Raw genomic sequence first — 23,224 nt, forward strand, 5'->3', positions numbered from 1 at the left:
ATCTGCCCCCAATTCCCGAGGTTCAGTGCTCACCTGGCTCTAAACAGAAGAAGCTCATGATGACACTGGAGCCAAAACAAGGCTATGTCATATATTACAAAAACCTCCAGTTCCTGATGAAACATGGTGTTCAAGTGACCAAAGTTGGAAAAGTCTTAAGGTTCAGGCACTCAGAATGGTTGAAACCATACATTGATACAAATACAGAGCTTCGAACATCTGCAAAGAGCCAATTTGATAAGGGCTTGTTTAAATTGATGGTTAATTCTGTGTATGGCAAAACTATTGAAAATGTCAGAAAACATACCGATGTTAAAATAATTACTGACCCCAGCCTGAGCAAAAAATTGGTTGCAAAGCCTAATTTCAATTACAGAAGAATTTATGATGAAAATATGGCACTTTTCAACATGAAGAAAACAAAGATTAAGTTTGATAAACCTATTTATGTAGGGGCTTCGATATTGGAATCGTCCAAATTACGTATGTTAACATTGTTTTATGATGTGTTGAAACCTTTTTATGGTGATCGTGTAAAATTGATGTACATGGACACGGATAGTTTTATTCTTGATATTCAAACAGAAGATGTTTATCAAGATATGTTACAGCCTGAATTGTTTCCATACTTTGATACCAGTGAACATACAAAGATTCAACACCACCACAACAAAAAAGTGCCTGGCAAGTTAAAAGATGAGACACTTGGTGATGTTATTGTAGAATTTGCTGGGTTAAGTGCCAAGATGTATACTTTTAAAACATGTAGTGGTGTTGCTGCCAAAAAGGCCAAGGGCATTGGCAAAGTAACTGTGGAAAAAGAGCTTGTATTTGAAGATTATAAAAATTGCATCAAATCCCAGAATTTAATCAAAACATCAGAAAATAGAATTCAGAGTGAGGATCACTTGTTGACTACAAATATTGTAAGAAAAGTGGCCCTGGACCCACATGATGATAAGAGATGCATTTTATCATGTGGCATACATACTTTACCTTGGGGGCATTGTGATTTGAAAAATGGGAATCAATGCCCAATTACAGAGCATGATTTGAAATAAATAAACATGCCTATGAACTTATTTGGGTTCAAAAAACAGGCTATTATGGAGCTGCCAACACCACAACCCTCTTCTGATATGCTGTCTAAACTGAGTGGCTTGTTAATTATTCATCTGAACAGCATACTTACAGATGTTGATGATGAAACAGGCAAAACATTGTACATATTTAACAATAATTTAAATCATTACCAATTACCTGTAGGTGGGCAATTGCAATTTATTACAACCCCTGAGGGTGATGTCAAGATTTCAGTAGGGAGAAATATTTATAGAATTAAGCACTCAAACATGATTTCTGGCACTGTTTATACTGTTTCTGCTGGTGACTGCTTATATATTGAGGTCCCTGGATCTTATGACAAGCTTATACCCTTTTTTATAGAATTAAGAATCAGATACTCTATAATAAATAACCACTAAAACAAAAATGCCTAATGATATATTTGGCCATACAAGATATGAAGATCACAGTGATGAGATTCTGATGCTTGATGTCAGAGTCAAGAAATTGAGAAGTGATTTACAAGCTTTACAAACTACACTGAATGCCAGTCTTCAATTAGAAATTACAAATTTACAATCACAATGCATGGACCCTCTTCTTAAAATTGATTCTGAACTCAAATTGTTGCTTCAGAAATATACTGATCTGGCCACATTAGATAATTTTCAAAGTTTAGAAGAAGCTGTAGCAGCTCTTCAGGCCAAATTTAAGACCCAGGCTAACAATTCTGAGCAATTGAAACAGCAATTGGAAGAGCAGATAAATAATGTCCAGGCACAGCTCCAAACAATTGTCAAAAGCATAAAATCACAAGAAGATTTTGATCTAGTCATTTCCACTCTAAAGGAACAGATTCAATCACTCCAAATACCTAATCTAGACCCCTTGAACAATGCCATAGCCGAGGTTAAAGAAAAAATTGAGACACTTGAAAATTTTATGAACAATTTGCCATCTTCTGATGCTTTGAATGCAATAACTCGGAGTGTAGCAAATATTAAGCTGCAACTTGAAACATATGAAGATTTTGGAAAAATTCAAAGTACCATAACCCATCTTGAAGGTACAATAGCAGCAGTGCAAAATGATTTGGCAAATGTACTAGAATCTCGCCTGCCCGGTATTGTAGATACTCTTGTTAGTGTCCAGCACCAAATCACAAAGCTTGAAAACCTCAACACTGAATCTGAGCTATCTCATTTTCATCACTTGATAGATGATATTCAAACAAAACTTGAAATTTTACAACAATCAACACCCACTCAGGCAGATATAGCCCTGCTCCAAAATGCTATGCAAAATGTGGCTGATGCTTCTGAATTAAACAATGTAAAATTGGCACTTGAATCTTTGCAAAATACAGTATCAAATCTTCCTACATCACAGGAACTTAAAAATATAAAGAGGGCAGTGAATAGGATATTGAAATCAGAAGATATCAAGAATATCCAGGCAGAGATCAAACAACTCACTCAGACAGTGGCCACTCTTCCAAACAATCAACATATTAATGAACTGCATGCCCTGTTTGAGGATATCAGAAGACAGGTCCATGATCTTACTGCTCAAAATTCAAAATTGGCAATTGTTGAAAATTTACAACAAATTGTAGCTAATATCAAGCAACAGCTAGGGACCATGGAATCCAATCAAGCAAATGCTCTGTCTGTTTTTGCCACCCAGCTTCAAGAGATTGTGCAACAATACAAGAAACTTATTGTGGACATAAAAATTAAGCCAGGCCATGATGATGTTGTTAGGACCATCAATGAGCACCTTGAATCTGTAACAAGCAGATTGCTTACAGCAGAAAAGGAAATAACAGGCATAATCGAGAATCCAAAACATACAGTAATTCTTGAATTGTACAGCATCCCCAACAAAGAATATGATTCTCCATTTACACCAGGTGGCAAAATATATATGCTGTCCCCTGTACAATTTTATTATCAATTTTTTGTTGGGGGCACATTGAGACCAATCAAGATCAAATATTGGCATCAGCCACAGGCACACCACTACCCTACCTTATCAATAACAAATGCTGACAACAAACCAAAAATCACCAGTGTAGAGTTGGAGGATTTTACAGACCCCAATACATTAGAAACAGCCTATACTGAAGATGATGGCACTTTGGAATTTAAAATACAAATAGGAGACAAATTATATTTAGAAAATCCTGCAGTCTCAGCTGCTGAACACCCCATAGTTGCAATATTTTTGTTTACATATTATGTCTAGACAAATTATTGTTGATGAATTACACAGACAGGCCAGACATAATTATAAGAGACTGCCAGTAGTCACAAAAGGCATAGATGATTTATGGCAGAGCGACTTGATTGAGATGGCAAGTGGACAGCTGAAAAACTTAGACAAAATCAACAAGGGCTACAAGTATCTACTCACTGTAATAGATACATTTTCAAAATTTGCCTGGGCTGTGCCACTCAAATCCAAGACTGGAACATGTGTTACAGAAGCCATCAGAACAATCATCAATCAGAGTGGAAGATCCCCGCGCTATTTGCAAACAGATAATGGCAAAGAATTTTATAATTCTGTGTTCCAACAATTTATTAAAAGCCAGTCAATAAAACATTACTCGAGTTACAGTGATCTCAAAGCCTCAATTGTAGAGAGATTCAACAAAACCCTAAAAAATCTTATGTATAAACAATTTACACTTCAAGGTAATTATAAATGGATTAATATTCTTCCAGAACTTCTACATAAATATAACAACTCGGTCCATTCCACAATCAACATGAAACCCTCTGAAGTAACTTCATCTGATGAGCAAAAATTGATCAGTACTGTTTATTATCCTAGATACCAGCCAACAACAAGAAAGGCCAAATACAGGGTGGGTGATCAAGTAAGAATCAGCAAATATAAGCACTTATTCAAAAGAGGCTTTACCAGAAACTGGAGCTCAGAATTATTTACAGTGGTTCAAGTTAAACCCGGGACCCTTAACACATATATAATAAAAGATCACCGAGGAGAAATTCTCAAAGGCAGGTTCTATGAACAAGAGCTCAGCAAAACTAAACAGCCTGACACATATCTCATAGAAAAAATCATCCGCAGAAAAGGCAACAAGTTATTTGTCAAATGGCTGGGTCATCCGGAAAACAGCTGGATCGATGCAAACAAAATAATAATATGAGCACCTGGGATGTTATAAAAAGGCTGCCAGAACCTGAACAACAAAATAAGAGAAATGGCAACTTGCTGCCTGATAATATTAGGTGTCTTATTGTTGGGCCATCGGCTTGTGGTAAAACTACACTAATGGTTGATAATTTTTTATTGGCCCCCAACTGGTTAGACTGGAAAAACAGGCACTTGTATGTCTTTTCTAAGAGCTTGGAACAATTAAAATATCAGCAGCTGATGAAGCTATATGATGGATTAGATATTGCTATTTTTGAACCAGATGTTAAGCCACTCCATGAATGTCTCGATAATTCTGTTGTTGTGTTTGATGACATTATACTGGATAATCAAAACAAGGTTAGAAATTTCTTTACACAGGGGCGGCACAAAAACATTGATTGCTTCTACCTGGCACAGACTTTTTCAAAAATACCGAAGCAACTGATCCGAGACAACAGCAATTTTATATGTGTGTTTCATCAAGATCATACCAACCTCAAACACATACACGATGAATATGTAGGTGGGGACTTGAGCTACAATGATTTTTCCAAGTTTTGCAGTAGGTGCTGGAACCAGGACAGTTATGGGTTTGTCACAATTGATATGACAAGAACACCCAATAGTGGCAAATACAGAAATAAAATCAACAATTTTCTAGACATTGAAATATAAATAAATAAACATGAAAAGGCCAATCATTGATGATCTTAAATTAAGAGATTATCTTGTAAAAAGATTTAAGGGATGGAAATCAGAGAACCGGGGAATTTATGAAAAACACAAACAAACAGAACAGCCCATCATTGATGCTATTAGTGAATTAGGTAAAAATATCAAAACTGTTACAGAGCAAAATCAAGATTTGATCACAGAGCTTGTGCCTGTAGCTGCTAGGAACATATTAGATTATCCATTCACCCCACTTTCCAGTATTCATACACCTAGTCCTATTGCTCCTAGAAGAATTGAAGCTACACAGGATCCTATTGAATTGGGTCTTCTTGCTCAAAAATATTTAACCACACCTAAAGACAACAAAGATGAGGTGTTTGGCTTATATGCTGACACAGAGCTTGATGGCAGCATCATACATAGAATTGGCAATTTCAGAGTAACATTTATGGGGGATGATCTGATTGTTTATTCAGAATGTCGTCTCGGAGAAAAAGGTGCTTTTGTTAAGTACCCCGGAACACCTGGGTTGTGGGAACTGATGACTAGGAAAAGGCCTGGCAGCTATACAGATCAAGATTATGAGCATTACAAAGAAATATTAATAAAATCAGATGCTCTATACCAGAACAATGATCCCACACAAAAAAGAGTCAAGTCTAGCAGTGGGGCAAAATACAATAATTTAATCAAGCCCATATGGTCACAGATCAAGACTGGCAGTGGAATCAAACAATACAACACCCTGCCTAAAGAATTTGTGTGGGTTGATGATGTCAGGAAACTTGTAGATAGGTTGCTGGTGATAGCTGGGGAGGAAAATGCTGGCAACCACAATTTTTACAATGAAAAGGTTGGAATTATGGACATGATAAGCACAAAATTGTCTAATTTTATAGTGAATGACACTAAGGGGATTGGATATCTCATAAAAATTATTAATACTCTACCCCCTAAATTTTGGAATATTTCTGAGGGCCGGGGGTTGGTTAATGACATTATAAACAAGCTGCCATTTGAACTACACATTCCAGGCTATCAGTATTGTGGTCCCGGTACAAAATTGGACCATAGATTAAACAGAGGGGATCCTGGTGTAAATCCCCTAGATGCTGCTTGCAGAGACCATGACATAGCATACAACACACATACTGATCTTGACAAGAGACATGTTGCAGACAAGAAATTAGAAGAGGCTGCATTTGGTAGATTTGTAAGCAAAGATGCTTCTTTGAGTGAAAAAATAGCAGCATTGGGGACCACCATAGCTATGAGCACCAAACAAAAACTGGGGTGGGGGTTGTGAATATGTATATAATAAACCTACAATGAAGGCCAAGGGTGTTATGTATCAAATACCTTATGCAGGTCTCAAATCTCTTAAAACTATTGATAGTCTTTTAACCAAAAAGCAGCGCAAGAAAAAAAGCTCTTGTCTTGCAAAAGGCCATGGTATGAAATTGTTGCTTAGTACCCCCCAATTAAAAAAATTACAACAATCCAGGAAAAAATCACATGTGGGGGGATTCATATTTACTATCCCTGCCATCTTAGCTGCTCTCGGGGCTGTTGGGAGCTTGGCCGGGGGATCAGCTGCCATAGCAAAAACAGTAATAGATGCCAAGAAGAATAGGGCAGAATTAGATGAATTGAAGCGCCATAACCTGGCCATGGAGAAAAAAGGCAAAGGTGTTAAGAGAGCCATGAATAAGTTTAAAAAAAACAAGAGCCGCTTACAAACCAAGATATTGAAGCTTTAATCAAGCCACTGGGCATCAAACATTTTAGGGGTGTTTACATGTCTGATTTTTTACCAGAACAACCACTCAACAAAGAGTGTGGCATTGTTAATTTGGATGAGTACAAAAATCAGGGCACTCACTGGATTTGCTATCTTAAATATTTAAACAATGAGGCATTTGTGTTTGATTCATTTGGAGGTGTTCCACCTGAAAATTTAGTAAAATATTTAAAATCGGCTAATCTTTATTACAATAATGCCCGTGTTCAAAACTTCAAAGATGTTAATTGCGGACATTTGTGTTTATCTGTTCTTAGATATATGTCTCAAATAAATAAACCATCAATTGAAGATTTTCAAAAGGCCTTGTGGTATCTGAAACATCATGGGGGTATTACATCTCACCAGCCAAAATTCAATATTGAAACTCAAATTGCATGATGATATAGTGTATCCCAAAACAATAGCTCTCAGAGCATTTTACGGCATGTACTTGATACCTAATATTACACACCACAACAACAAAATTGCAGTAGGGGATCAAAAAATTGTCATCACTCCAGGGCAATATAATCTGTCAACTCTAAATGCTCAATTACCCAGAGGTGTAGTGTTAAGTCAAAATTCTGTCACTCACAGAGTAGAGATTGTATCTGCTGCAGAGACAGTAGATCTGGGTACTATAGGAGAGCTGTTAGGCTTTGAGAACAACACAAAACTTGAAGCGGCCATCAAACACACTGCTATGAATATACCTAAATTCTTAGCCATAGAGACTCTGAATATCACCAAATCAAATGGCATAGGCGCTCACAAACAAACTGGCATCATTGCAACATTCAAACCTAATTCCGAATTTATGGAGCCCATCATCTACAATCCATCCCCAACATTATATTTTCCTGTGTGCCATAATAGAATAGATTATATTGAATTGATGGTCACTAATGAAAAAGAAGAATTAGTTGATTTTGCTGGAGCCACAACAACTGCTATCATAGAGATTAACATTTAAATAAAAATACATACAATGGAAAATATTGAGAGTTATGAGCTACAATCATTCCCCCCAAACAGGAGGACATTTGCAAATTTAAATCAACCCAACACAGAAATTGAGGTTGATCTTGATGTAGGGGATGGCTTTATACACCCCCACAGAGCAGATCTATACATCAAGTTTGATGTTGTAAAGCTCGATGGAACAGATTATCCGGCAAATTCAAATATAAGATTGGTAGACAATTTTGTGCCGCATCTGTTCTCTGAAATTGAGATCAGAAAGCATGGTGTTGTTATAAACAGAGTAGATTATCCCGGCATTACCTCCACAGCTTTGGCCACATTAAAATTATCCAAAACCGAGGCATCATACTACAAAATAGGCGGGTTTGAAGCTGGTCATAAGATATTATCTAAGAACCACACAGTGCTGTTCCCTATGCGCCTGTTGCCAGGATTCTTCTCAGATTACAAAGATATTATGTGGAAGGGTGGGTTAAGAATTACATTTAGAAGAGCTGCAAATGATAATAATGCATTGATGAGGTACAGCACATTAAACTCTACAGGAGAAGCTCTGCCTAATACCTTACCAGATGCAGGTAGATGCATTATTCAGACTATGGAGTTAAGAATCCCAGTTGTTGAATATGAGGCCAGTTATGCTCTTAAACACAAAGCTGATATAATAAAAAATCCACAGATTCCTCTGCAATTTTACACATATCAATCTGTACAGAAGCCCGCATCTGGCACATATTATGAGTTTGATGCTACAAATTCATTCTCCAGTATACAATATGACATGCCGGATTTTGTGGTGGTTCTGTTTCAGACTGGAAGACACAACAATCAGGAAAAAAATTCAAGTAAATTTGATAACTGCAACATCAAGAACATATATCTTAAAAATGGCAGAAATGAGGTATTTCCTAGAGAAAATTATAATTTAGACATGTCCAAGGATGATTTCCTCAAATTATATGAGGCATTTTCTTCCTTCAAACGTGTCACTACTGGCAGTACTGACATGTATTACACACCAGATGAATTCAAAGCACAGAGACCCATGTTTGTAATCAACACTTCAAAAAGAAAACAAGTTGTGGTGAATGACAGGACAAACATTAAAATTATCTGTGAATTCCATGAGGCATTACCTGATGACACCATATGTAGTGTTATTCTCATAGGTGAAAAATCATATGTTTATGTTGTAAGAAATGAGAGGGTCACGGAGCAATTCTAGAAATCCGATTCAAACACAGAAGCCCTTTGATTATAAAACAATATTTTGCCGTCAGAAAATATATTACTTACCCAAATTTTATAGCACCTCTGCTTGTGGCAGAAAAGCTTTTATATATATTACCTACCCAAATAACACAGCCAAAAGCTTAAATACAGAAATATTGCAATAATTATTCTGTAAGTTACAGACTTGTGTACGACAAGACCAAGCCTAAATGCAATTCAGTTTGCATGACAATATCCAGGAATTTCCTCAATATGATGGATGGTCCCTGAAAGGGGGCACAGTATAGATAAGAATTTCTCTTTGAGTCCCATGATAAATGACATGTAATTTCCCTCGGAAAAGGCACAGTGCAGCTTATGCCAATAGATATAATCTCCCAGGCATACAGAAAGAAGGCAATTACTCTTTGATGATGAATAATATGTTATTTCTCTCTGAAAGGACACAATATAGATTATATCTGCTAGCATACAAGAAATATAATTTCCCAGGCAAGCATGATTAATTGTTGGCCGAAACATGGGACTGATCAAAAGATTGGAAAGAAAATGGAAATAATTAATTATGTTTGTTCGCTTCTATTGTATTGATCAGGCAATTTTGCCCGTATTGTTGAGTTGGTGATTCCCAATAGAGAATAATTTTGTTTTGTTGTACAACATTTTTTACTAGGTTTAAGATCTGGGGGCTATCAACTAGCAATAATTATTCTCAAAATCTCACATATGGAATGCCACATCTCTCAGGACTCAAACCCAAAAGCCTCCTGATTACAAAACAACAATATTAACATCTTGCCATCAGATTTTATGAGGACTCAAACCCAAAACCCTCCTGATTACAAGACAATAAAAACCATGCACCACACTCCACTGGGTCTCAGAACCCAATAAATATCAATTCAAGATTCCTGGGATTTTGACAGAAAAACATACTATAAACAATAAGATAATAAGAGAACTTGCCATAATTTTAAGTATAGACAAATCAATCTGAGGGGAGCTCTTCCTTTCTGAAGGGCATTTTCACAAAAATCTTGGATTAGGTAGGGTTCCACACTAGAGCAAAAAGCTCATATGGCCATGTTGAGCTTGTTTTAAGTATAGCAAATCTGCTTGAGAGGAGCTCTTCCTTTCCGGCGCTGTCCCTATCATAAATACCACTACTGTTTTCGTTATAGGCTTCGCACCTATCTAGGATCGGCCCTGACCCAACAACAAGAGAAATACCAAGCGAATTGTCAGACGTCACTTTCAATCTGCTTTCCACAATGTAATGATCATGGACTGAAATAAAAATATCACAAATCCGAGCACAACATCTGTTTCGCATAACAGAATTCCATTCCTTAAAACAACACATGGCGTAGAATAAATAAGAATGAAAATAGTGTTGGACAATTTGTTTACCATTATATTTGCCGTTGACTGTACGTGTACAGCAGTGGCGTATACTGACTCCAAGATCTGGGCTATCTCACCATGTCACGCGGCTATGAATAGAAATAAATTTACCAACTCCTAAGAAATCACGTTGCCAACTCATAGGAAATTACGTTGCCAACTAATAAGAAATCAGATTGCCAACTAATAAGAAACCAGGTTCCCAACTCATAAGAAATAAGGTTGCCAACTCATAAGAAACCAGGTTGCCAACTCATAAGAAATCAGGTTGCCAACTCATAAGAAATCAGGTTGCCAACTCATAGGAAATTACGTTGCCAACTAATAAGAAATCAGGTTGCCAACTAATAAGAAACCAGGTTGCCAACTCATAACAAATCAGGTTGCCAACTCATAACAAATCAGGTTGCCAACTCATAAGAAATCAGGTTGCCAACTCATAAGTAATCAGGTTGCCAACTCATAGGAAATTATGTTGCCAACTAATAAGAAACCAGGTTGCCAACTCATAACAAATCAGGTTGCCAACTCATAACAAATCAGGTTGCCAACTCATAAGAAATCACGTTGCCAACTCATAAGTAATCAGGTTGTCAACTAATAAGAAATCAGGTTGCCAACTCATAACAAACCAGGTTGCCAACTCATAGGAAATCAGGTTGCCAACTCATAAGAAATCAGGTTGCCAACTCAAAAGAAACCAGGTTGCCAACTCATAGGAAACCAGGTTGCCAACTCATAAGAAATCAGGTTGCCAACTCATAGGAAACCAGGTTGCCAACTCATAAGAAATCAGGTTGCCAACTCATAAGAAATCAGGTTGCCAACTCATAGGAAATCAGGTTGCCAACTCATAGGAAATCAGGTTGCCAACTCATAGGAAACCAGGTTGCCAACTCATAAGAAATCAGGTTGCCAATTCCAGAATCAGCAACATCATGTCACTGATATGAATAATAGGTCTATTATTTATAATTTCTGATCGATTTTTCTACTGTATTTTATTCTCTAGACTTCAGGCTTCGCAGATAGCCTAGCTAGCCTAGAATATACGCTCCTGGTGTACAGTACAAGGATGTACAAGAGCGACTTTAAGTAATGAAATTTAGAAATATCAGATTGTTCTCGGCAGGTTTACAACCTATTCCACTGTGCGAAGTAAGCCTCTTGCTTTGGAGTGGGGGGGGGGGGGCGATGCCACTCAGTGGTGTATTTGTGAGGTAGTTTTCTTTTGGGAGGGTACACGAATTTGCGTATGTTACCTGTCAGTAAAACCTAAACTACTGCCTTGCGATTCTAAGTAGCTTCAGAACAGACCTTAGGGTTCTAACCTAGTTTATTAAATCTTATAATATTTACACGGAATTTTGAAACAATATATATACGTTCTAAGAAAATTCAAACTCATACACACAAAAAAGCTAATAACACCGAAAACTTAACCGAATCTTCCATTGCCAAGTTCAAACTTGATGTCCATCTAAAACAGTAGAAAGTGCAGTAAAACTCCGTTTATAGCAACAAAACACGTTTATTATGGCGTATTTAAAGGGCATAGGCGTAAATTCACCATACAGTACAGTACAAGGTCTGCGGGAAACAGAATTTCATCAGTGGTTGACTGTCTTTTCTTTGGGAAGTTGTCTTGTTGATTTCTAGCAACATTTAAAATCTTGGATTCTGCTTTTTTTGTTGTTGTTGTTTCGCCTTTTGCCTGTCCGGATTAAGCGAAGTCTGGCTTATCGTGGTCCGGATGCACTATGCCATTGCTATGAAAACTCAAGTGAAAAAAAAACAAAAAAAAACAAAAAACAACAACTTGCTGTTGACCCGGCTCGGTGAGGTTGCAGAATGGGATTCTTCCTTAATCCACAAGGATGCATTCTTTTCGGCAGGGAAATCTTGAATGACTGGGCCATTAATGATTTCTCAATTGTGTTCGTTACATAGTTAAGAAATGGTGTACTGTATGCAGTGGCGGCGCCTGGGTTCCAAAACTGGAGGGCGAGGATCAGGGTGCGAAATCCTGGGGGGGGGGATTTCCCACTCCAACAAGGACTCAAAAATCTCCCTTCTCACAAAAAATTTCCGGAGGGGAGAGTTTTTTTACAACAAACAAAAGATAAACAATTACTTTTAATTTCAAATATATTGTACTAAGAATAATATCGAATACATACACAAATTAGTGTAATTGTGAGTGTTGAATGTAAAAGTAAAACAAAAATGCAAAACAATAATAACTATGAATATATTAACATAAAGCAAAAACCTAATAAAAACTTACACATAATAAAACCACTTCAACTATTTCATAATTTATTAACATCTTTAATCAGTTAGCAAAGAACGTAGTTTGCTACTTTATAATATCTGATATATTTAAAAGTAACAAATTTATTTATTTTTGGGTAATTGTCTAATAATAATATATTTTTAATTTAGTAATTTAATTTTACTTTTAATAACATTATAAATATGTATATCGCATAATTTATATGTAGGGGTTTGTGGGGAGGGGGTTTGTATATTAAATCTTTCTACCCCCACCAGACTTAAATGATTACGCAATAATGCAAGGACCGTTTTACTTTCTCTTGGTAGATAAGGTTTAGCATAGTGCTAGGGCAAGAGTGGTAAAAAGTTCGGGGGCATTGCCCTCCCTAATCTCCGCCACTGACTTAATGACAATTCCAATTTTCTTTGAGGAGGATAAAAACATTTCTGGCAGGGATAGCATTTTTGTGTGTGTGGGGGGGGGGGCAAATCCCCAGCATCCCCCCCTTTAATTCGCACGCTGCCTTATTCATTCAGAGCCTTGGTAAGGCGTGCAGTCGAAGGTGCTCTCCAACCAAACGAGGCGACGGGCAGGAGAAATCCTCGTCGAAGAAGTAGGGCGAAAAACTTTCTTCACAAAAAGCGAATTTTGTTTGTATTGTCACGTGCCCGTGATCATCGCTGGATTATTTTTCTGCAGTTATGCACAGCGGCTCACAATTAAGGAGCTATTTAACACGTGGCTTCTCTCAGACACGCTGCAGTAAAAAAGTTTTACCCGACGACAATGGAAACGCTGATCAAGCCGTAAAACGCTCACACGATATCTCAGGACAATGCACCACATAATACAAGTATTTGGTCATTTATTTGGTTGCTCATATAATATTGATGATGTTAATCGTTACGTTTTTTTAATTGCAATAAATATTAATTGCTCTGTACAATTGCTCTTTACGAATCTAATGGAATGGCCCAAGGTGTGCACATACAGGTGGGCTCATATGCCAGTGGCAGTAAAGCGATGTATAATAAAGCAAATCAATCAATCACTACGTGCCAACACTGGGTATCGAATAAGGTACCCTTTGATTACAGGGCGACGATTCTTTTTTGTTTCGATGAAGGTTTATCAAAGGGTAATACAAGGGGAAATTAATTGCACGAAAGTGTTAAATTATAACTATATTGTTCTTCAGAAAGTCATTGAAGAGCCACGGTGGTGACTTAAAATGTTTTTTTGTGTGCGATATTTTGATAATTTGATTTGTAACTTTAACAATTCACTGTTAATTGCAACATTTGCACCATCATATTCAAAGTCTAAACCTTTTTCATCCATAATGGGCATAACAAAGTTATATTAAGTTACAAATTATGAAATTCTCTCCGAAGGTTTTTGCAGCAATGTCATCAATCATAGCATTTCCAAGGCCAACATCTGATTGATAATTACCTGCCAGAAAATCTCAAATTATTAGATGAAATTGCTGCAAGTGAGGAAGGAAAGCTTTATTTATACGTTGCAATTGATAGAACTTCTAAGTTTCCCTATGCTGAGCTTCACAAAAGTCAAACCAAGATGATTGCTGAAGATTTCTTACGTAATTTGACCTGTCAGTTGCTTAATTTCTCTATGCATGCTCTCAATTACCCACCGAAAGCCAAACTCATCTTGTGTGGCTTTAGAAGATTTTTGAGAACGAATCCCTCTCACCTTGTCATTTGTAATGCACTTCTCATTTTTTTTATATTTCCCGCATCTGTCTAGTTGGTAGAGCGTCTGACTGAACCTGGGGTTCGATTCCCGGGATTCTTGTTCTCACATAAAGGCCGGAGATTGCTGCTGATAACATCACCTCCAAAACTAAAATGGCAGAGATCGAATATGTGTGCGGGCCCTAACCCCACATCCCCTTAATGGCACGGTGCTACATGCACCGGGAACTTTACCTTCAGAACGTCAATGGCACAACAGGTGATGACGTCATGTGATCATCCACGATAGGCCTCATCTGTGCAATTTCTAGGCTTTGGGGAATCCCATGTGAGATCGTAAATACTCCACTGCTGCAAGGAATAACAATTGTTTCAAGAACAAAGAAGTTTCAGTCCAGCAACTGCATTTTCACTGACTATTAATCACATTTTACCCTCAAGTCGGACAAGCTACTTGGTGGACCCAGTCAAAATGAAATGTGTGTGTGTGCCACGGTAAGAAAGAATCCACTCTATCGTTCACTAACCTAACCTCAAAGAAAGTAACAATACTTTCACCATCTCCACAATCTAGGATTCCTGACTTACATTTCCTTCATTTGCAAACCCGTAACTCCTTCCTCGATTTATAGCAATGTAACGTTGGCGGTAACGGGATGCGTACATACATATTGTGCAACATGCAATCACATATGCATACCGCGGGCATTGTCTACGCAGCGGTGTGTTGTACTGTAGATTACACTTGCATAAATCTTCCTAGTAACTTAGTTTATGTTACAGAAACACACTTGGCATGTCTTCATTTAAGTTGTTTTCTTGCCGTACCGCTAGAGTTCGTGCTTCGTAATGATAAGTACAACCAATTCTGCATGTTATTAAACAGTTATGGAGTAACTAAAGAAAGTGATAGAAAAAAGTATTAATTTTCCTCTTCCTTGTTAAAGGGAATTTGAATATTCACTTTCATTTCCAGAGTTTGCTTTCTGCAAATGTGATTTCATTCCACGAATTCCTTGTAGGGCAAACACTGTATCAAAGAAAAATTTTCACGATATTAGCATGGGAAGACGAATCCATAGAAGGTACGTGTAATTTCCTGTAAGTACAGATATGGCCATGCTGTTGCTTTTTGTTCTTCCTTCATTAGTGTTCATCCTTATCGTCTCGATTGGTACCGGAAAAGCTGCTCAAAATAAAGTAAATTCAAATACCCCTCCCCAAGGAAGCTTTCAGACCGAAGCGACATGGGCAGCTCCTAGTCCGTAAAAAAGCATTCACTGCGCATGCGTAACTATCACGATATTGAGAAAACGGCCCAGTCTGATCGAGACGGTGTTTCAAGTTCACAGACGGCTAATCGGGACTGGACCTAGAGTTTAAAGTGGGATCCCAACCACTATGTGCCTCCACCAGGTATCGAACCCAGGACCCCTTGATTACAAGGCGACGACGGTCTCAGTCCGAGCGGCACGCAAGCAACAAGACACATGACCAGCTTGTCGTATCACTTCGGTTCGAAAGGTTTCATTGATTACCGAACGTTCACTTCAAAGTGACACGTGTCTCTTGTCGATTTGGTCTCAAAGCGAGTAACAAGCGAGAAGCGACGGGTCACCTTCAGTAGGTAAAAAAAAGAATCATTGCGCGACCACCAGCCCGAAGCGACACGGTACACTATGATGAGATTACGACCGAGCGACACGTGCAACTTGTAGCTTCGGTACATGAAAGGTTGAATTTATTTCTGAAGGTTGGTTTCCATGTGACACATGTCACTTGTCGCTTCGGTCTGAACGATCCGTAACATATACTTCTCCCACTTGCAAATGAAAATCCTGGGCTTCCCTGATGGCGTAGTGCTAACGTCATTGCCTTGTAATCAAAGGGTTCCGGGTTCGAAACCCGGTAGAGGTACTTTTGGACCCCACATTAAACTGTAGGTCTAGTCCCGACTAGCCTTCCTGTGCATCAAGTGGACTTAGAACAAATATTCAAACTTAATTCAATTCAAACAAATTGAAAATCCTGACCTTCGCATCACAAGGCTGTTTCCAGCCAATTCTACAGTTACAGAACATTCTGCCACCACACCCTCCTCGGATTTCCCGAACCGATAATTCCAAAAGTAAACAAACCTCAAAGGTGGGCAATTTCTGCGTACATTGCGTAACGGAACGCACAAAGCACGCACCGTCTTTCATAACGCCATATGGAGAACCTTCAGTGAAATCGAAGCGACGGAGAAAGGAGGGGAGGAAATATTTTGGGGAGAAATTTCTCCCTCCCCTCCCCCCTTCCCCTACCAGCTGAACCTTCTCTCCTCAAAAGAACAATCCGTTTGAGCATTTCAACAGTGGTGGCTCCCCCCTTCGGCTGTCCTCGATACCATCAAGCGAGCCTTTCACCTTCTCAGGCTGCCACAGAACCACCGACCGAGTCTCTGGTGCGCTAGTGTTGCACCAACAACGCGTGGTGGCGCTTCTAGTGTGCTTGGAGAAGCAGACTCCGGACTTGAAATGCAGTGTTGAGGTGTGGATGCAAAGTTTCTTTTATCTCGTTTCTGTTGTGATTTGACGTACACGTACATATATATCGCATACGCAACAGAATAGTTTCGTGTTTTTTTTTTTACGTGGATGTGTTTCGTGTGTGGTGTCTGTTAGTGAGTAGCATGTGGAATGAGTTTGAAGCGAGGAACCCAAAGCAGGTGAGTGTCCTATATCTTGCCTCGATCAGCCTGTGTGCATAAAGTAAATTGGTTCTTCCAGATATTGGCGTAAGCAGAGAGGGGGCTGGTGGGACTGCAGCCCCTCCCGAGATTTTGAAGGATGAGTCCCCATTACCATTTTTGTTTATGCACTACATTTAAAACGAAAGTTAAAACCGACAAATACTAAATATTTTGTGCTGTACCCGCCCCCCACCCCTTCCCCACCAGAACGTAGCTATATAATGTCCAGCTTTACAATTCCAGTACACTCCAAAAAGAAAAAAAACAAGGTTTTTGTACGGAGCATAATTTTTACAAACGTATTGTTTCAGTACTGACAATTTCCAGCGTATACATTTGCACATAGAAATCGAGAATTTTTTTTTCTCATTGAAGTTATTATTTTCGCATTTCTGAAAGCAAAACTGACATTTACAATCAATTTACTACTGTTCAGGATGCTGAAAAAATCATAAATGATTTTGCGGTAATCGAATTCGGGACGATATTTTCTTCCCAATCCCGAAATTTCTGGATTTCGTATACCACTATCCCTCCCCCAAAGAAATATTTGGGGGGAGGGGTAGTGGTACTTTAGTATTATACGAACTACCTCCAAATCGTATTCCGCCAAATACGATTCCCACTTATGGAACCTAACCTAACGAATGACTCATGATTGCGAGGGGAATATAATTTAACGTTGACAAATGAGATAGTCCGTATAATACTAGAGTACCGTTTTTTTACTTCGTTTTTCTACCACTTACGACTATCGCGGAGATGAGGATGAATGGTAGTAATGAGATGGATGAAGGGACAATCACAAATATACAGGGACGACCCTCACAGAGAATTTATTATACGCCATAGCCTCGTTAGTTTGCAAATGCAGTCCAGGTTCTGACTCGGACACATCCAGCTGCTCATAGTAACGGGAAATGATTGCTAAAAAGTTGGCCCTCCTATCCTAACAACCTATACACTCCTTGCAATTACGTCAAGTTCTAATAAGGAGTAGGTTTAGAGCATTTAGCACTAATTTTCCTCGACTGTAAGCAGCTGGATGTGCCTGGAGTCAAACCCGTGTAGGAGAGGCACAGTCACCTGCAATAAAATATGAGACATCTAAATTTTGAAATATTGGATTCCCCGCATGGCGTCATGTGTGTTGCCTATTAAAAATCCACTTACAGAGTTAGACAACACACATATCAGCTTGCAGGGAAGCAAGTACATACAGTAAAACCTCATTAATTCGGACTAATGGGGGACAAGTCGACCGGTTTAACGAAAGTCCGGATTAACTGAATTAACCAAAAAGAACAGTAGAAAGTGCATTAAAACTCCGTTTATAGCAACAAAACACGTTTATTATGATGTATATAAAGGGCATAAGCCTAAATACACTATACAGTACAGTACAACGTAAAGCAATACTGTACATACAATGCAGTACGCACGACGAATGCGATTGTTGACTTCTAGCCACATTTAAAACCTTGCGTTCACCTTTTTTGGGCCTTTTGCCTGTCCGGATTAACAAGGTTTTACTGTATTTCAGAATCTAGGTGTCCCAATTTTATTTCCGCTGACTGTACATTTGGGTATCTTCCGAAAAGGTCATCCCATTATATTTCACAAAAATCTGAAATGTGTAATGGAAATTTTCCACATTACTTGCATTACAAAATCGAAATAACTTTCACCTACTATCGGTGAGAGCTACTGTACTTTCTGAGTTACATTCTAATTACTTGAGTGGGTTAAACGTTTAATAAAATTTTCTGTTAGAACACATTGGAGTCAGCAGTTAACATAATAATCTCTCTCCATCTGTCGGTAATAAATGAGACCTTTGCGATTTGAATATTGCATATATGAAAAATAGTGCAGAAGGAAAGTTAATTTTGATTGCTATAATTCTAGTACAATTATATCACAGTGGCATGCCCAGGGTTTTCGAAAGGGAGGGGGTTATGAGCCCCACCAACCCCACTTGGGTACGCCACTGCCCTCTCGAGACTCCCTTGTCCCTTCCATCCAGCCATGTCGTTCGAATATGGTCATTTTAAAACCAAATTTTGTCCGTTTCGTTTGTACAGTTTTCATATGCTCTAGCCAACTTCCTTGTCGAATTGATTCATGTAACCACCAGAGGTGTTAATTCGAATCCCTGTTTTCGTTGTGCTTATCCCATCATCTAGTTCTGTCATCATTCATCTTCATCGTCATTGTTAAACCAATAAGTAGAAAAGAGATGTAAAATATATTTAAAAAATTTGTGAAATTCCTCCAATTTTCTTTTGCATGTTTGAAACTAGTTACAAAGTACTCTCGATAGATGGTGCTGTAATCAAGATAAAAACAAACTGAATGTAATTGTGTGGAAATAGAATTCTGAATCCATATTTTCTGAAAATTTATTTATTGTTCTGAAGACATTTAATGTTTGTAAGAAAACATTAAATCGGTTAAATCGGCATGTGCCAAATAAAGCAAATATAATTAATTAATGCAACAAGACTGATTAACTTAATTTATATAGATTCTTCTTCAAAACTAACACTAAATCTGTGATATATGTAAATTTCTTGTTTCAAAACTCGTGTGCATGAATTTCCAATGATAATACTATTAGACCTTATTTCCATGACAGAAGAAAAACACTGTATATTCTGACCAAGGCAGTCTACATCTCGGTTTAACAAGTGACGCTTCATCCCTCATCATAGTGTTCTCCTGATTCAGGTTATATCCTTTGTTATTAGTCAGACTTTTAGTTTGGTTTAAAGTCTGAGGAAGGCCCTGATAGAGGGTTGAAATGTCACGTTGTTAGGTGTTTTTTTTCTTTTTTAAACTGGAATATAGACTGCCTTGGTCAGCATATGTAATAAATTTCCAATATAAAATTTGAAGATTAAGAGGCATGGCTCTTACTGGACATTCCAGCGACTCCTCAAGGCTAACGTGGCCCTGGCGACCCGATTGACAAGGAGAAGAGTCTTGAAGCATCCTTTTCAACTATCTTAGTAGTGTATATTAGTTGTTTCTACGCAGTACTTAGTAGGTATCCTCTTTTTTTATCAATTGAATATCACTTTTTGACATATTTTGACAATTTTTTGTCGATGTTTTAGCGTTTAGCAATGTTTTTAGTACAATTTTCACTATACTCATTTTTCCCCCACTCGTACTTGGTAGGTATATTATGATCTTACGTGATACAACTTAACCTATCCTTTTTTTACGATTATTTAATTTTTTTTACGATCCTAAGTGATATAACTTAACCTATCATTTTTTTTTATTTATGCACTGTTTGAATGTCATCATTTGAGGATCATATTTTGTAGGTATTTTTTTTTATCAATCGAATATAAGTTTTTGACATATTTTGACAATTTTTTGTCGATGTTATAGCGTTTAGCGATGTTTTAGTACAAATTTTCACTGCACTCATTTTTTCCATTTATACTTGGTAGGTATATCACGATCTTACGTGATACAACTTAACCTATCTTTTTTTTTTACGATTTTTTAATTTTTTTTACGATCCTAAGTGATATAACTTAACCTATCATTTTTTTATTTACCTTTATGACCCTCTCGTTCTTCACGTCGTAGGCGAAGGACTTCTCCGCAATTAGGATGACACTGCATAGGGTATCCTCGGGCAAGGCATCGTGGAACTCGCAAACATCCCACTCTACAAAAATTCTACTATATGATCTTTCACTGGCTAAGCTAACCTACAAATAGGAATTGGCAGCACTGACTTATAAACCCACCGGGTCTTCTTGGCATGTTTTTTCATGATGTGTTGCCAGGCTATTGGGTATCTTGGCGTATACAATGTATATATTTTGAGAGGGGGGTTATAGCTTTTTATGCTGTACGAATACTAAAAACTTGACAGTGACAACCAACAGAGTAAATAAACCTACATGCAGAAACTAACAACACTAGTTTCTGACAGTGAATTTGAAATAAAATATTAAACAAAATACATGAGTAAGCACTGTGATTACAAATAATACCAGTGTTATGCCCCCAACTTTAACTGGGCAACTGAGGGAAATAATTGTACAACAATTTGTACCTAATTGTACAATACTTGTACCTAATTGTACAACATATACACAGACATAAAAGAAAGAGTCTTCCCGTAACTTACTTCATGTACAATTTAATATGATTTTACAACTGTGAAAAGAAAGCATATGTGTTCTGTATGCACACATTCATTCTTATTTTTCGTAGTTGAATGGAAGCACATGTTTTTACGCTCTCGTAATACTGACCTTGCCCCACTGATTTTAAATTGCTTCCATCCGTTGTTTTTTTCTGTGTTATTTCCGCATGCACGCAACATTCGCTTTCAATAGACAGAAGGAGTGTTAGTATAGCAGGTTTTGAGTTTACAATTTATTAAATTAAACAATAATTTATGTAAGAATATACTTGTACTTACCGAACACAAAATAATAAAAGCACATGTGAATGTTTGCGTGTGTTCATGTTATATGACGACTGAGTACAAAATAATGTTGACTCCCCGAAAGATAAAAGTTCCCGGTTCGACATCAGATGCATGCAAATTTTATGTTTTGCTCTCCAAAATCTTGATTTTTATGTTTGTGCTATTTGTCATACAGCAGAGGAGAAGAGGGGAGAGGGGAGGGGAGGGGGTACTATTAGCGCCATCTATTAGCAAACAATAGAAATAAAAAGTAGGGTCAAACTTTTTCAACACCCAAAAATTTTAAACGTCTTCATGTAGTAATACGATCAGCAAAAGACGTTTAAAAGAGTACTCTTAGTCGATAAAGCTAATTGCTAGGGCCCATATATTGCTAAAATGTTCTTTAATTTACATATTTCTCATACCGCCATATGTTGTTCTAGTTGACTTCTTCCAAAAAAATGCTAATTAGCGAGAGTTAATTAAGCAAGGCAAGTAAAAGAAGCAAATAGGACAATATGTGGCGGCGTGGAAATATGTAAAAATTCGACTCGATTCGAATTAAAATTGGAGGATATTTTGCATTTTTTCCTATAATATACAAAACATTTACCGTACATAATCTTTTCCATTTACAACAGTATAAAATAAGAGGAATGTGTGACAATATCCATATTAATTAGGAAGGTATGTTGTATGCTAGGTTAGCTAATTGCGTTTTTTACAGTTTTACTGTATAGAGGGAAGATGGAAAAAGAGAGCTCTACGGAAACTGACGCTCTTAACAATATTGTACGCCCGTGAAAATTATATATAAATAAGACTTAAGCGTATTATCTGCTTTCATGTCAGATTTTCCCAACCTGTGAGCTGTAGTGTTTAGGCGACAAGCGACACGCTCAAATATAATACCGTTGACAATATTGTACGCCCCGTGAAAATTATATATAAATAAGGCATAAGCGTATTATCTGCTTTCATGTCAGATTTTACCGACCTGTGAGCTGTAGTGTTTAGGTGACAAACGACACGCTCAAATATAATACCGTTGACAATATTGTACGCCCCGTGAAAATTATATATAAATAAGGCATAAGCGTATTATCTGCTTTCATGTCAGATTTTACCGACCTGTGAGCTGTAGTGTTTAGGCGACAAGCGACGCGCTCAAATATGATACTGTTGACAATATTGTACGCCCCGTGAAAATTATATATAAATAAGACTTAAGCGTATTATCTGCTTTCATGTCAGATTTTACCGACCTGTGAGCTGTAGTGTTTAGGTGACAAGCGACCTGCTCAAATATGATACCGTTGACAATATTGTACGCCCCGTGAAAATTATATATAAATAAGGCATAAGCGTATTATCTGCTTTCATGTCAGATTTTACCGACCTGTGAGCTGTAGTGTTTAGATGACAAACGACGCGCTCAAATATAATACCGTTGACAATATTGTACGCCCCGTGAAAATTATATATAAATAAGGCATAAGCGTATTATCTGCTTTCATGTCAGATTTTACCGACCTGTGAGCTGTAGTGTTTAGGCGACAAGCGGCTCGCTCAAATATAATACCGTTGACAATATTGTACGCCCCGTGAAAATTATATATAAATAAGACTTAAGCGTATTATCTGCTTTCATGTCAGATTTTCCCGACCTGTGAGCTGTAGTGTTTAGGTGACAAGCGGCCCGCTCAAATATGATACCGTTGACAATATATTGTACGTA

The 23,224-nt window shown here is 37.6% G+C and overlaps 1 protein-coding gene across 5 annotated transcripts in view; it reads left to right on the top strand.

Annotated features, from left to right (window-relative positions):
- Positions 1-16,714: 16,714 nt before the first annotated feature.
- Positions 16,715-23,224, top strand: part of LOC146004093 (chymotrypsin-like protease CTRL-1) — a 239,742-nt gene continuing 233,232 nt past the window's right edge. For all 5 annotated transcript variants that reach the window (XM_083142729.1, XM_083142733.1, XM_083142730.1 and 2 more), the window contains exon 1: positions 16,715-17,018. In XM_083142729.1, the coding sequence (XP_082998855.1) occupies positions 16,990-17,018 (29 nt within the window). In that variant the 5' untranslated portion in view covers positions 16,715-16,989. The remainder of the gene's footprint in view (positions 17,019-23,224) is intronic.

Source organism: Lepisma saccharinum, chromosome 21 (assembly GCF_977018435.1).
Source record: "Lepisma saccharinum chromosome 21, izLepSacc3.1, whole genome shotgun sequence".
NCBI lineage: Eukaryota > Metazoa > Arthropoda > Insecta > Zygentoma > Lepismatidae > Lepisma > Lepisma saccharinum.